Source organism: Rhineura floridana, chromosome 14 (genome assembly GCF_030035675.1).
Source record: "Rhineura floridana isolate rRhiFlo1 chromosome 14, rRhiFlo1.hap2, whole genome shotgun sequence".
Taxonomy (NCBI): domain Eukaryota; kingdom Metazoa; phylum Chordata; class Lepidosauria; order Squamata; family Rhineuridae; genus Rhineura; species Rhineura floridana.
This window is the reverse complement of record NC_084493.1, coordinates 15642835-15659977: the sequence shown is the minus strand read 5'-3', so window position 1 is coordinate 15659977 and position 17143 is coordinate 15642835. Positions and strand designations below refer to the sequence as shown.

Sequence of the window (17143 nt, the reverse complement as noted above, 5' to 3'; positions counted from 1 at the left end):
ATTTCCGCTTTACGGCAGGGGTCCGGAACGGAACCTGCCGTATAAGCGGGGCCCGCCTGTATTGTTTTATATATGGAATTCTTGTAATTGTTTCATATATGGAACTATTCTTAATCTTTTTACACTTTTCTTGTTTTATGGTTGTAATTGTTTTATTGTTGTTGTTGTTGTTATATGCCCTCAAGTTGATTCTGACTTATGGCAACCCTATGAATCCTTTTTTGGGTTGTATTCATAGGGTTTTCATGGTAAGCGGTATTCAGAGGGGGTTTACCATTGCCTTCCTCTGAGGCTAGTCCTCCCCCAGCTAGCTAGGGCCTGCTCAGCTTGCCACAGCTGCACAAGCCAGCCCCTTCCTTGTCTGCAACTGCCAGCTGGGGGGCAACTGGGCTCCTTGGGACTATGCTGCTTGCCCACGGCTGCACAGGTGGCAGAGCATGTAACCCCTGAGCCACTCACTGTGGGGGTGATCTGTAGCTGGCCCTTGACGCCCAGGAGACACGAGCGGGGATTTGAACTCACAGACTCTGGACTCCCAGCCAGACTCTCCTCCCCACTGCGCTATAGCAGCTGTCATTTTATTGTTCTATAATTGCTTATTTTATAGGGTAACACACACACCCCCGGGACATTATGGTATATGGTGGGTAAGAAATCTAATTAGGATTCCTAGGTAAGTGTGTATCACATTGTACCCCTTAGCTGAGAGTAAGAGCCCCTCCAGACATCCTTTTTATTGTCCATTAATGATTATTTGTGCTCAGGGTACAGTTATACATGAACCTCCTTTCAATACTGTTTGGTTTTGGGGTGGACACACTGCTTTGTTTCCAATTAGTGCACCTCCCATAACTTCCTGCTGAAATCCTGTGACTTTTTATACCACAAATGTTCTGGGGAGGTTTTCTGGGAGTTTTGTCCCACTTTTGTTGTGCTATAGCGCAAAAGTGCCCCTCCAGATGGCAATAATGCAGTAACACTGAGGAAGCATCACAGAACAATGAATTGACATGGAAAGATGTGTGGCTGATCCAATAGAAATCCGCTACACTATTACTGCATCCAATGACACGCTGCAGAATACACACACAAAAAAAGCCAGTCTGGAAAGGCACTAAACCACATTGAACTCAGTTGGACTTATTTCTGAGTAGACATGGAAAGGACTTTGTTGTTGGATTAATTTATTTATTATTTAATTTGCATCCCGCCCTTCCTCCCAGCAGGAGCCCAGGGCAGCAAACAAAGCGCTAAAAACACTCTAAAACGTCATAAAAACAGATCTTAAAATACATTAAGACAAAACAGCGTTAAAAACATTTTTTTTTAAAAAAAACAACTTTAAAAAAGGGTTAAAAACATTATTAAGAAGCATATTAAGCAATTCTAACACAGACACAGACTGGGATAGGTCTCAACCTAAAAGGCTTTAATCTCTGTTTTGATGGTATCCAGCAGTTAAGAAGCACGACCAGGAGGAGCACCTCCTCAGCTTTTGCCCAGGAGGGCTCTTCCACCAGAATACTAATGCCTTGCTAGACCCAAATCCCTTCTCTCCCCCACCACCCGTCCCCCTTATAGAAGTGCCATGGTTCATTGTCTCTGAGCAGAAGTTCATTCCAAACTTCAAATCATTTCATTAAAAAATAAATTACATTAAGAGTTAAGCCTTGATTTTCAATTTTTCGTCACGCCATGGTCTTCTTTATGACCAGCATTTTTTTTAAAAAAACAACAACCCATACACACACACCCCACCTTTTTAAATTAATCTCTCGCTTGGATATATATTGTACTGTAGGTTTTAATCAACCCTCCCTGAAGGGAAGAAAATCTAATAGTCCTGGCAATCACTTCGCAATCTTGTTTGGACCATTTTCTGTTTTTCCCATTATGTAGTTATATTTAACATCGCTGCTTCCAACATATGTACTCCATCTATCTGTCAGTCGGCGCATATCTTATTTAAATCCTTCAGTGGGGCCGTCACAATGTTATTTACTACGTGGGGGAATTTTTCCAGGGCTCCTAATGACAGTTGTGCACCTAACTTCCATGGGATGTCAGCTTAAGAATGATTAACATAGCTCATTCATTATTCCTTCAAGCATACATCTGCAATTAATTAGTTTCTTCTCCCCTTCTCTCTGACTTATGTATCAGTTCTAAACCTCTTGAGTACAGCCTCATAGTTTCATGGGGGATGAGGGAGGATTCAACTAAAGATGCTCAAAGAGCTTCAGTCCTTTCTTTAAGCAAACCTGATCCACGAATCTGTTCATGTTTAAGAGAACTGTTTTGATTTACAGACTAATACATGTATCAGAATGCTGTTGTCCCTTAGTTTCCATACTTCCCCAGATTTTGTGATGCAATTCTCAGCTCAAAAGCTGTACTAAAATGATTATAAAAGATGGCATTCAGCAACCTGGTGCCATCTAGATGTTTTAAGACTACAATGCCCATCAGCTCCAGCCAGCACTGTTCTGTGCTGGCTGAGGCCAGTCAAAAACATCTGGAGTGCACCAGGTTGGCAAACACTGGTATGAAATAATGCATCTTTTAGGTTAAAGCACTTACAAAATGTGTATCTTAGGATAAAATGTGTACATAAAATGCATAAAAATGCTTATTTTGTGAAAAACATACATTAAAATAATGAGAATTGTCACATGTGTGTTTTTTAAATGCATATTGGTGCAGAAATGAGATGGGGCATACTGGAAATGTTGGGGTGCAACTCAGCTTGCATTGAAGGCTGATGCGTCCACATTGGAAAGAACAGATAGAAAGAGGAACCTCCATACTTCCTAGACTGTCCTTACTAACCTGAGTTGATCCATCTTCCAGTACTAGATAGATAGTCTTAGAGTTGCTGATCTCACTTCTTATCTCCTCTCTCTCTCTCCTACTACTCCCTTGGAGAGGAGACACTTTAGATCACTGTTGCCAATTTAGTGGTTTCCCCACTAAATCTAGTGTTTTTAGGCACACATCTGATGGCGAATTTTCCTGTCTAGTGGCTAGTGGGAAATCTAGTGGATGCCAAACATTTTATGGTGAGAAATTGGTGGTTTTTCCAAATACTTCATTATTTTTTTCTCTATTGTGTATTTCTAGCAAAAAATCTAGCCTTTTAAGAAACATTCTACTTTTGCACATTTTCTTGTATTTTTCATCGTTTGCATTTCTGTTCCTATGTGCAGTCTCTAAAGTGCTACTTGACTGTTGTTTCGTTTCTGCTGTAAGCCATGGCTAGTTGGCTACCCCTTTGACTGAAAGCATACCAAAGTAGTGTACCCAACACCACACAATAAACCAGTGACAGAGAGGAGGATTTTTAAGTTAAGTCTCCAGATCCTCTGGTGTGCTTGTTTTTTAATGGTATAAAAACAAGGAGATTCTTGCCAACTGGCTTACTGAGAAGGAAAACGTGCCAGCAATATTCTACCCAAAGTGTGATGCAGCCTAAACATCACCAACTCCTTCTCACAAACCATTACCAGCTCCCACAGACTTGAACAGAACAGACATGATGACTAGGAACTACAGTATAAGCCTCAGAAATAAATGGTATGAGCATGCACAGAGCGCACTTGCCTCACCACTGAGGAACCTCTGTTTGTATTGAATAAGGTGATTCCACAACAGGTATCCTTTGTATAAACAGTACATTCAATAATTATCACAGGAAGAACCTGCTGGATGAGCCCAAAAGCCAATCTAGTTCAGCATCCTGTTCTCAGAGTAGCCAACCAATCAGCATTTTTAAACCTAAACAAACTAGGAATGCAAAAACTCCATACTTCTCTCAGATCTAAAAGACACACACACATATTTACATCTGCAGTTCCAAACTTAAATACAACACACAGACACACAGAGCATTTCTGATCCTTTTAAATTCTATTACCCACCTTCTTAGCAATCCCTCCTAACAGTCTTTCACAATAACACAAAAATGTTGTCAGATGTGGTGTCTAGTGAGTTAAGGTCAGATTTTAGTGGATTTTGGACTTAGGTCTGGTGGGGGGAAAAACCTTGTTGGCAACACTGTTTTAGATCTCTCTTCTGTCTTGATATGCAGGAGCAACCATGCCTTGTTGCCTTTCCGCCTTACTTAGCCAGAACTAAGGATCTTTCTTATAAAACATGTATTTCCTTTAATACAGGTCTATTTGTTCTTTTCTTAAAGCCAGAGTCTCAGTGTGGTGGCATCCAGAGTAAAGTGCGCTCCTCCAACAGGGATTCTGTTACAGTTCTGCCAGCATTCAGCCCCAATGCTAACAGAACAGACTTATGAAGGAAGGCATGTGAAACTGACAAGGTCTGGAAACAGCACCACAAGTCCACACCGTTCCCTTGTACCGCTCTGTAACATCCTGACCATCTTAATGATGCTCTGAAGCAATTATGCCGATGCGATTTTATTTCCCTGCTCCTGCCAGCAGCTTCCCTGCCTTAAGGTCTCCCTCTCTTGCACCGTAATGTTTAGCGCAACTTAACCCGATATCCTGACATCATTGCCCTGTGAGCTTCCGTGCCTCCATCAGCAACAGCAGCCAATGATGTATGCGTTTTGCCTCCTGATCCTTGTAACATTTAATTCCATCCTCATGTTGCCAAAAAAAAAAAAGGCCCAAAAAGTGCATGCACAAGCACTTGGTTGCACATCCCCTTTTTGTGCTTTCACTGTTCACATCTGAGGCTGCATATGCATCATACATTTAAAGTATACATGATTTTCCCCACACACAGAGTCCCGGGAACTGCAGTTTGTTAAGGGGTGGGTGGGAATTGTAGCTCTAGTGAGGATTCTTTGGGGAAAGTAATGTGCTTTAAATGTATAGTGTGTACGCAGCCTAAATCTTGAACATCTCCCTCATGTCATTTTCCCACTCTGCAGGATGCCAGATAGCTTTCACCAGCCTGGTGCCCTCAAGACGTTTTGGACTACAACTCGCATTAGGCTGATGGGAGTTGCAGTCCAAAAAAGTCTGAAGTACACTGGGTTGGCAAAGGCTGGGTTAAAGTGCTGCACAAGGAACAAGGAGGCCCAGGTTCAAATCTCCACTCAGCTATGCCATTCACTGGGCGGCCTTGGGCTAGTTGCTAACTCTCAGCCAAGCCTAACTCATAGGGTTGTTGTAAAGATAAAATGGGGGAGGCGGAGAAAGAGAGAGAATGATGTATGCCTTTTTGAGCTCCCTGGAGAAAAGGAGGGATGTAAATGTGCCAAATAAATTAATACTGAAACTACTGTAAGGCACTCTATGTAGTGATGGCCTTGAAAAGCATTCTGAAGCTTCAGCTAGCGCAAAATGATGCTACCTGCTTATTGCTAGAAGATGGCCAACAAAAGCATACTACTTCAGTTTCATTTGATCTGCACTGACTTCCTGCTTATTTTCAGGGCTCAATTTATGGTGCTGGCTTTGACCTTGTTTGGGATTCCTATGGTATCTTATGGACCACCTTCTTCATTCACGTGTGGCCCTGCTTTTGCTGTGCTCAACATCTCTGACTCCTACTGGGAGGAAGGGTGGGATATAAATCTAATAAATAAATAAAAAATCTCAGGCCATCCTCCAGGTGCTGCCACGTAAAGTTCAGGAGCATGGCCTTTTCAGTGGTGGCACGACCTTTCTGCATCTGCTTCCCAACGATGTCGGCAAGTACTGTGCTCTTTCAGACACTAGGCTAAAACCTGGCTTTTTCAGAAAGCCTTTGGCTAGATATTGGTTTCTAATCATTGCTGTTTCTTATATTCTAAAGTGCTGCTATTATTTTTCCTGCTGAAGAGGGATTTTAGTGTTACATTTTATATATATTATGATAAGGAGAAAGAGGGATATACATTATTTGTTCTTTAAAAAAAACAACCCACACCGACACAGTAACAGCCACATTACTGAAAGCCTTCCTTTCTAGACACCAGCCTAGAAACCAGCCTTATACTCTTTTACAAAACAATTCAAGATGAACCACTTTTGCCAAGCTTTTGGAGGAAGGGCGAGGTGAAGAACTGTCTTTTTTTCCCATTTGGATGTTTATGGATTAATAATTTAATGCTGCCTTTTTCTGTGTGTGTGTGCTGGAGTCACAGAATTGTATGATTATATTTGATTGTTGTTGTCATATTGCTTTATATTTTATTGATGTAAGCTGTTTGGGTGCCTACTGGCGAAGGATGATATACCAAACTCTTAAATAAATGTATAAATCTCCTGCCTTTTCCTCCAAGGAGTTGAGGGTGGCACACATGAGTCATCCCCTCCATGAAACAACCCTCCATTTTATCTCACAACAGCCCAGTTGGGTAGGTTAGGCTAAGAGAGAGAGAGGTCATCCCATGAGCTTGCTGGCCCATGGGAATTTGAACCTGGACCTCCATAGTCTTGCTTCAATACTTCAGAGCTGTGGAATAATCAATAATCCAGAGCTATGGTACCCGTGGCCCTCCAGATGTTGTCGGAATACAAGTCCCATCAAACCTGACCATTAGCAATGTTAGCTTGGGCTGATGGGAGTTGTAGTCTAACAATGTCTTGAGGGCCACTGGTTCTCCATCCTTTCTCTCGGTTAAATATATATATTCTCAATCAGTTTCCAGAACAATTGGATCATGCATATGCAATGTGGTTGACCATGGATGAGGAACCTGGTGGCATCCAGATGTTTTGAACTACAACCTCCATCGTCTCTGACCATTGGCCATGCTGACAGAGGCTGATGGGAGCTGACATCCAGCAACATCTGGAGGGCCACAGGTTCCTTATCCCTGGTCTAACCACTGTACTACTTTAGATATTTCCCAGCAATGACTGTAAGTGCCTTCCTAGGGCATCATGGTACTCATGTCTCTCTAAGGATGTAGTTGTCCAGGGTCTCAGGGGGTCTAAGACCCCTTGCTTTTTTCAGAGCAGGGTCTCAGAAGGGTTCCTATGTCTCCAGCATCCTATGAGATAATCAGCATGAAAGGGAAGAAAAGTCCTCTGGGAAGAGTCTTCTAACATGCTTCCTTGTCCTTTCCTGCTGATCTGAGCCAATCAGAGTGAAATGAGATGAGTCAACCACTGAGAAGACTCTTCTCAGCAGCTAACACACTCCCCTTCCATGCTGATTGGCTCCTAGGGATATCTGTTTTTGTGAGAGGTTTAAAAAGGATCTCATTCTTAACCCAGCAGCAAAAAGGGGGGGGCATGGCTGTGACTAACATGAAGGGACCCTGCACTTCTGAATTTGCCACTACACTACTGTGTCTCCCACAGGAAGGTATTCCGGCACCAAATTGCAGCAGCGTGCAACCCACACTCACCTGCCACCAACAAAGCTTCTTCCCTGATGTCGTTTGCAGCAGGCTGATGGATGTTCCAGGAAGTCAAGGGGAGCAAAGCAATTTCTTCATAGGAAGCTAACTTTACCATGTCCATGTGGCTGCTCTGGGGCTTGTACCGTGGAATGAAGCACTCTTTGCCTTGCTGAAAAATGTCCTTAATGATCTCTTCCGTCTGGACCTCATCCGGCATGCTTAGAAAGACTGCAATCCTCTGGGACGCTTGGTATTTAGAATGCCCCATCACCTGCCTCAGGAAAAGGGGGAGTTTGCATTCAGAGAGATTGGAAAGCTTATGAGAAAAGCCACTGCATTTATTTAAAACCCACTTTATCATTGAGGCATTGAGCTTAGCCACATAATCCTCATTCCCACCAAGTTGTGTGTGGGTTTTACGTATACAGAACCTTAGAACTGGGAGGGATCTGGTTCAAAATGCAGGATCTGCAATGCAGGATGCAGCCACAGCATCCCTGACAGGTGGCCACCCAGCCTATGCTTCAATACCTCCACGGAAGGAGAGCCCACCACCTCTCGAGCAGCCCTGTAGCCAGCCTTCCTTGTTAGGTGGGGCAGCCGCATTTTTCGGTGGGGCATTTGGTGGGGGGAGGCACATAGCTCCTGTCAATTCCACCCACCCACACCCTCACCAGGTAGGAGACTGTAAGGGCCAGGCCAGGGGAAGGGAAAGGCAGTGGACCTTCCCCTCTCTCCTCCTCCATGCAGAGTGTGTGTTAACTTACATAACGGGCTATGCAAATTTTCTGTTAACTTTAGTATGAACACCAGGAATTAAATGACTGGCATATTGTTTTGTTTTGTAAGAAAAAAGTTTGTTAAAGATTCAATGAACAAAAGATACCAAAAGGCGCAAAAAAAATGCTTTTTACGATGTTTACAAAGCTGTTTTAAAGATGTTTTAATATGTTTTAAAGTCTTTTTTTTAAAAAAAACGTTTTTAGGGTGCTTTCAGTGTTCTTGTTTGCTGCCATGGGCTCCTTCTGGGAGGAAGGGTGGGATATAAATTAAATAAATAAATGCTATAGCTAAAATGCCAAAGACTAGTGTGGAGCTTAGAATATGCTAACTATTTACAGTTCAGGAACCATTCTTTTCGGAAGTTACAGACATCACTCTTCTTTGAGTATGAATGAAGTTTAATCGGTTGAATTGTCTCGCCCTTTTTTTGAGAGAGAGAGAGATCCCCAAGAACGCCAGGCACAAAAGTTTGACTTTGGCTATAACTATTCCTTTTTCACCTATGGAAGAACTGAACAGACCACAGGTAAAGAAGGACTACAGCCTTAGCAGTGGCAATGACAATAAACTCCTCCTGGATTAGGTTTCTCAGTTTTAGGTTCCACTTGAAAAACTTACTACAAACATAATACAAGTTTAAGCAAGGGCAGAGAGAAAATACTTTACGGTGTGTTTGTTAACTCCTCCTTGAGAATCCCTTCTTCTAATCTTGTTCCTGACCTTTAGATTTCCCTTCCTGTTGGACTATCAAGGGGAAACTTTTTAATGGGTTGCTATATAAAGGATTAACTAAGTGACTGGAAACTAATTGTGGAAAGCAATTGGATTTTTTTTAAACTAGTTGCTAGGTTGATTTTTTCTCCCCAGAAAAGGCCTCATGCTAAGCTGCACACATTGGGAAAATCAGAAAATCAGGCCTGAGTTGCAGCCTAGGTAGCCAGCCTAACCAGCCAATTGTAGCGTGCACAGCAATGTTTCTATTCCTCTAGGGCTGTTTTCATCCTTTGCCATCAAGTACTATACTCAAAAAAAAGGGGGGGGGGAAATATCCACCGTGACTGTGAGTATAGCGAGTGCTTTCAAAGGGTAAAGGGTAACTTATGGTAGGTATTTTTTTTAGATCACTATAAGTTATCTCCTTATTTCACCCTGTAGTAATAAAGCACCCAATCCTGTTCAACTCATTATCGTAACGGCAGAATGAAAAAACCCTTTCTTTTTACTGCTGGCACACAAATATGCTTCTTTATTATTGGCTGAGTAAAGAACACAACTGAAACTGAAAAGTAGAACAAAGGAAAGTAAGCCTGTACAGTAATACAAAGTTCTAATATTTAACTCTTCAAGTCAGGGAAAGTCTTGAGTGAGCAGACTTTGGGGGGCTCTTGCAATGAAGTTTTTGTTGTGCACTTGCCCTGCCTTATTCACTGAATATTTATTATTATTAATTATTATTATTCAGACGGTCCTAATCTTAAAGACGTTCACAGTTTTTAAATGGAGGCTGTCACTGTCTGTCATGTTACAGATCAAAAAGGCAATTTCCCCCTCCAAAAATGCAGCTTGGGGAGGGGGTGTACCTATTTGCCCCACTCTGGCTACAGGACTGCTCTCAAGGCCATCTGCTCTTACTGTTAGGAAGTTTATCCTATTGCATAGCCCTGGGACAGGGAAAGTGTGGTCCTAGATATGCCTGTACTACAATTCCCATCATCCCTGGATTGGCCATGCTGGCTAGGGCTACTGGGAGTTGGAGGGAAGATTACAACATTTGGGCATTTTATTTTGAGAAAAGGTGAGTAAGATATGACATGAGAGAAATGTATACAATTATGCATGGCATGGAGAAAGTGGATAAAGAAAAGTTTTTCTTCCTCTCTCATAACACAGGGACATCCGGTGAACCTTAACTTTGGAAGATTCACGGCAGACCAACAAGAAGTACATCTATACACAGTGCAGTTAAACTATGGAATTCACACCCATGGAGGGTAGTGATGACTACCGACTTTGGATGACTTTAAAAGAGAATTAGACAAATTCATGAAGGATCAGGTTATCAATGGCTACTAACCCTGATGGCTATGTCTTGCATCCACTGTCGGAGGCAGTATACTTCTGAATTCCAGTTGCTGGAAACAGCAGGAGGGGACAGTGCTGTTGCACTCAGGTCCCATAGAGGCATCTGGTTGGCCACTGTGAGAACAGAATGCTGTACTAGACGGGCCATTTGGTCTGATCCAGCAAGGCTCTGCTTATGTTCTTATGATGCTGGATGCGATTGGCCATTGGTCTGATCCAGCACAGATCATCTTGATGTATCTTCTAGGGAGCTTGAGAGATGTTTGGCCCCACTGGGCAACAATTGTCATGTGTCCCTAATCCTTCCTTCCCTCCCCCACCCACAATTATCCACCAGCCACTCTTTAATTCCAGTCCTCCCCTCCTGTTTAGCTTCTGACAGCTTCTCTGCAGGAAGCATCACCAGGTGGTAAACAGGATTAACAAACAAGTTTATTCTCAAAGAGTTTCTCCTTTGGGACCCTGGAGTTTCCTTATCTTTGCAGTGGAACCATAGGATATAGTAGATGCAGCCTAATATTTACAAGTATGAACTGGATCTGAGAACTGAGCTGGAAGTCCTTATAGAGTTCCCTGCTCCTTTGTGAACTTCACTGGATGATCTTACGCAAGCCACTCTCTGTAATGTGGGAATAATACAGCAGCCAACATTACAACATTGTTATTAGGATCATGAAATTAATGTATATGAAATCCCTTGAACACTTAGGAAAAACACCATAGGCATACTAAATATGAACTAGTTAAATGATGAATTTTGCAATCTTTGTATGCTTTCTCAAGCATTATGTTGCTACTATACTTTTGAGCCCTCTGTCCTGGCAAATCAGATTGGCCCTTCCTTGATGACCTTAAGATGCCAGACTAAAAGGGTTTTATTCCAACAGATTTATGGGTTAGCCGGCTCTTAAATCATGATCCTACTGCTGAGTTTGTTACATTATTGGTTGGTTTTGATCTCTGATCGTTTTACCTCACATACTCGTTAGCCACCTCATGGGACTCACAACGTATTGCAAGTTGGAAAGGAAGGATATACATAACTTTTGATATATGTGAATATTACACACATTTGTTTACAAGGGGCTGCTCAAGACCAATGTCAACATTTTATTATTATTATTGTTAATGTCTGCATCCTTCTCTCCTTTCAAGGACCGGGCAGCAGGGAGTATTTTTTTTCCTGGCTAGTTTCCCAACAGGTATTGGCAACAGGAGATCTCCTGAGCTTCAGAGATGATACAATACTGAGCGCCATCAGGCTACATTCCAGATTATAGTTAAGGTCATCCAAGTTTTGAAATCCACCACTTAACAATTGTAATCCTAATTGCTCTTGCAAATTGAGAGCCAGCCTCATGAATATGCACTTCCTTCTCCTCCCCTTTCCAGATATATTTTGTCTTTCTAGTGTTAACCCTTGTTTTGCATCATCATCATTATTATTATTATTATTATTATTATTACCACCACCACCTGCTGTTCACCCAAAGGTCCCAGGGTAGGTTACAACATTTTAAAAATACATGCAGGTTAATGCAAACCAAGTGGCATGATCACCATGGTTTGTAAAGCCATGTTGAACCATGACTATAGTCTCTGGTTTACAACGGGGGTTACAAGGGGTCCACAGCATAGTTTAAATTACTGTAAATGTAAGATGGAGCTGTGGTTGACACTGAGAAGGGAGGAAAAAGACATCACTCCAGAGCAATGGTTTAGATGCAGGGCCAAGCCCTGCCTGGGAGGGAACAACAAATGTTGTCTCCCTCCAACCCCCCCCCCAAAAAAAATTCAAGGTGCATCGTACCAAAGGCTGTTCAAGTTATTTTGGCACCTGAGGCAGAAAAGCACATAAGCACCTCTCCCTGGCCCCGGCGGTAAGCATACAACAATACTAAATTAAATAACCACCATATTATTTCTTGACACACAAACCTTCCCTCCCAACCGAGCTTCAACATCAGTCAATACTCAATTTTAAAATTTGCATATTTCCCACTATATTTGCATTTAAATTTAATTACTTTGATATTCACTAGCCTTCTCAGCTAGCACCCCCAGGAGAGAGAGAGATCTTATTTAAAGACAGAAGATACCTACAGTGGAAACTTCCACACCCACACAGCACTGTGAATAACATGGAAAATTATACCGAAGCTTACAGAAAGCAAATACGCTTGCTTTTCTGGATCAGGAAATGGCTATTATTGCAGAATCAGAGCATGGAAACCAGCAGGACTTCAATCACAAAAGCAAATGTTAAGCAAGCAAAGCCATCCAGTGACTAATTAAACACCAGTGGGGAGATGAACTCAGTACAGTCACTCTGATTTCAGATTAAGACCTTTGGAAAATGAGTATTTTGACAAAGGCATTAAAAGTAAATATTCCCTCCTCCACCTTCTTATGATTTTCCAACATTTCAGTGCCCGGATACTTTCCCAACACATTTTCATCTCTCTTTCCCCTTCTGCACTCAAATATATCTCAGTTAGGCACTGACTGGCAGCTTCCTGCTACATTTCAGAGGGCTAACTCTCACTGGATGCAGTAGGTTCCCTGCTCTACTTCCATGAGAAGTTTTGAGAGCGCTGCTCCTGACACCTTTAGTCCCTCCAAATATTACTGGAGACGATCTACTAGAAATACCCATAGGAATAAAGGAAGCTACCTTATACGGAGTCAAACCAATGGTCTCTCTAGCTCAGTGTTGGTGACACTGACTGGCAGTGGCTATCCAGGGTTTTCAGACAGGAGTCTTCAAGTCTTACCAGACCTACCTGGAGATGTCAAGGATCGAACTTGGGACCTTTTGCATGCAAAGCATGTCCTCTACCACTGAGCTACAGCTCGTCCCAAGATAGTTGTCTTGGTTATACTCTTGGTCCATCTAGTTCAGTATTTTCTACACTGACTGGCAGCGGCTCTCCAGAATTTCAGACATGTGAATTTCTCAACCCTACCTGGAGATGCCAAGGATTGGACCCGAGACTTTCAGGATGCAAAGGAGATGCTCTACCACTGAGCTACAGCCCTCCCACACTGAGGCATCAGCAGTTAGGCACACTGCTATTTATAAATATCTTCTTTATCTCTAGAGTAAGCTCCCAGGACTGAATAACCTAAAGTACTCTCAAATTATCTGTCTAGTACAGTGAACTGAAATGCATCATATGGCACTGTTCTTCAACCCTGAGTACCCAGATGTGGTCAGCTAGCCAATGGCCAAGGATGATGGGAGTTGTAGTCCAACAACATCTGGGGACCAAGGTTGAAGAATAGTGCCATAGGGCATAGCTGGGGGTGAGGGAGGACCAGGGAGAAACCTTGGGCTGTAACCTGTGGCTGCTGGGAAGAATGATGGCAACAGGCTAAGTCTTAGAAAAGCATAGTATTAAAGGGAATAGCAGACCCTAGAAGCAGGCCAGGGATGATCCCTGAGTGTGCTAGACATCAAAGAGGAGGTAGCAGGTAGGAACACAGAAAGCTGCGTCAGACCATTGGCCCATCTAGCTCAGTATTGTCTACACACCTATGGGTCTTCAGGGTTTCAAGCAGGAGTCTTTCCTAACCTCACCTTGGAGATGCCAAGGACTGGACCTGGGGCATTCTGCAGGCAAAGCATGTGCTCTCTGCCACTGAGTTATGGTCATACACACCAACTCTTCCTTACATAGAAGTACATTGGTTACCAGCTGCCACTGACGATCTCCTTTAGGATATTATAGCCTGCCATTCTTCCATTATGGGACTCAAGGCAGTGCCGCTGGTTAGTACCTGGTTATAGGCACTAATCGGACCCAGACCTGCTTAGCTTCAACAAGGTGCCTGTACCATGTGTCCTCAAGACCATGACCAGGGGTGGCTTTTATCCAGACTTCATCCTGCCCCTTTATTGGTGGGGATGAAGGAGGTGACGTATGACTGCCCATAAAAGATATGAGTTGTTGAAAAGGCAACTGGGCAGCAGCATGCCTCTGGTCCAGAGTGAAAAGAATGTTATAATCTAGGTAGGGATAGAAAGATCTGTCAATTTCAGTTCTCTCAGTTTCTCATTTTCCCAGTCTTAAATTCAGTTATCCACAGTTCTGCAGCAATTTGCCGTTATTATTATCATTATTTTTTAAAAACCTCATGAAAATTCTCCAGCATATTAGTGAGAATTTCTCCTAATAAACACATTTTTGTGTAGGCAGCTTTGACCATATACATTTTTGCAAGCCATTTCTCATTCCCCTGATGTATGCATTTTTATAAACATTGTTTGGTAGGCAAACTGCATCACAAAATCTGAATAAGTGTGAATCTTGAAGGATGTCTGTATTTCGGTTCTCATATTGTTTCAGAAAGTACAAATTTGATATATTTGGCTTGAAACGCGAACTTAATCAAAATTCTCATCCATCTCTAATTCTAGATAGGTAGGTGGGTGGGTGGATGACTATTTCTACCTGCCATGTACCTCTTAGAATAAATCAAATGATGCACTTTCTTGCACCCACCTGACTTGTTCTACTACACAAATCCCGGGGAACCAGGTGACCCACACTGCAATAACATTTACAGGGGAAACCAACAGAACTCTATATATTGTCGTGCAAACACTTTTAGAAACAGGAGTCAGTCCTGTGTAGCAAGTCAATAATTAATTGCTAGCACTTACTTCTAAGTAAAGTGTCAGGATAACAACTGCTCACAAAAGAATTGTGATATTGTAAATCATTATCATCATCTTGATATGGTGTATAAGAGTTTAAGTTGTTGGTTTCTGACATTCTTATAATTCAGGGGCCTGTAAGAAATTGCACGGGAGACAAACTACCTGGAAATTCCCCCTCCCCTTCTCCTAGCATAAGACAGCTGAACATTGACAACAGAGGTTTGGCTCTCCATGAGAAGGAGTCTCCTCATCTGACCCCAAACCTGAGCTGGAACTGTGTAGGGGAGGGTGTGCTTTTTGGGAGAGTTGTGGGTGGGGAATTCGGGTCAGTGGATACACAACTGACAGCCCACTTTCTCAACCTTAATCCCACCCTTTCTTCCAGGATATTTTAAGCATTTAGGGGCTCTGAAAAAGTGATAGAGAGATGATGAATTAAAATAAGAAAAAAACTTGTGCTTTGATATTAATTAGCGCGCACACACATCCCCAAGGATTATCAATTTTTTTTACATGTATTCTACCTTGCTTTTTTGGGAAGCTATCCCTATGCTAAATTGCTGCTACAGCACGTTTCAGGCCTGAGCTGGTGCTATGAGAAGAAACACTGCCCAAATCTAATGAGTTAACTTTTCCAGTGAAAGATTATGCCAGCTCAAAGTTGCAAGCAAAAGAACATAAGGTTGGAAGATGCAGGGCAGACAAAAGAAAGCACTTCTTCACACAGTGCATAGTTAAGCAATGGAATGCACTCTCTGCTTCTAAGCTTCCCATCTGGTTGGCCACTGTGAAAACAGTGTTGGACTTGATGGGCCTTTGGCCTGATGCAGCAGAACTCTTCTTATGTTCTTAAGACACCTGCTGGATCAAACCAAATGGTCCATCTAGAAGAGCACTGATGGGAAAATTATAGAATCATAAAGTTGGAAGGGGCCTCTAAGACCGAGTCCAACCCCCTATTCAGTGCAGGAGTCCAAATTAAAGCATCCCCAACAGGTGGCTGTCCAGCTGCCTCTTGAAGGCCTCCATTGTTAGAGAGTCCACCACCTCCGTAGGTCATTGGTTCCATTGTCGTACTGCTGTAACAGTGAGGTTTTTTCTGATGTTCAGTTGAAATCTGGCTTCCTTCAACTTGAGCCCATTATTCCATGGCCTGCACTCTGGGACAATTGAGAAGAGATCTGTGTGGCAACCTTTCAAGTACTTGAACAGTGCTATCATATCTCCCCTCAATCTTCTCTTCTCAAGGCTAAACATGATCACGTCTTTCAGTCTCATCTCATAGGGCTTTGTTTCCAGTCCCCTGATCATCCTCGTTGCCCTCCTCTGAACCTGTTCCAGTGTGTCTGCATCCTTCTTAAATTGTGGTGTCCAGAACTGGACGCAGTACTCAAGATGAGGCCTAACCAGTGCTGAATAGAGGAGAACCAATATCATGCAATTTGGAAACTATACTTCTGTAAATGCAGGCTAAAATAGCACTTGTCTTTTTTGCAGCCACATCGTGCTGTTGGCCGATATTCAGCTTGTGATCAACAACAATGCCAAGATCCTTCTCGTGTGTAGCATTGCTGAGTATCCCCTATCGTATAACTCTGCATTTGGTTTCTTTTTCCTAGGTGTAGAACTTTGCACTTATCCATCTTAAATTTCATTCTGTTGTTTTCACCCCAATGCTCCAGCCTATCAAGATCCCTTTGAATTTTGTTTCTGTCTTCCAGTGTATTAGCTATGCCTCCCAATTTTGTATCATTTGCAAATTTGATAAGCATTCCATGCACCTCCTCATCGAAAGCATTAATAAAAATGTGGAAGAGCACTGGACCCAGGACCAAGCCCTGCGGTACCCTGTTCGTTACCTCCCCCCAGTTTGAGAAGGAACCATTGATAAGCACTCTTCTGAGTACGATTCTGTAGCCATCTGTGGATCCTGGTAGTTATTCCATCCAGACCACATTCAGCTAGCTTGCTAATCAGAATATCATGGGGCACTTTGTCAAAAGCTTTGCTGAAGTTGAGCTATATTATGTCAACAGCATTCCCACAATCTACCAGGGAGGTTACTTGATCACAAGATGAAGTAAGATTAGTCTGGCAGGATTTGTTCTTGATAAATACATGTTGGCTTCTAGTAATCACTGCATTGTTTTCAAGGTGTTTACAGATTGACTGCTTTATAATCTGCTCTAGAATTTTCTCAGGGATTGATATCAGGCTGACTGCTCTGCAGTTCCCAGGTTCCTCCTTTTTGTCCTTTTTGAAGATAGGGACATTAGCCCTCCTCCAGTCATTCGGCACTTCAC

At 42.6% G+C, this 17143-nt stretch overlaps 1 protein-coding gene across 1 annotated transcript in view; it reads right to left on the bottom strand.

The window, feature by feature from the left end:
* The window catches only part of MTHFS (methenyltetrahydrofolate synthetase), a 40946-nt gene that overhangs the window by 20855 nt on the left and 2948 nt on the right, over positions 1-17143 (bottom strand). Inside the window, exon 2 of the mRNA XM_061595023.1 lies at positions 7319-7583. Coding sequence (XP_061451007.1) covers positions 7319-7583 — 265 coding nt within the window. The remainder of the gene's footprint in view (positions 1-7318; positions 7584-17143) is intronic.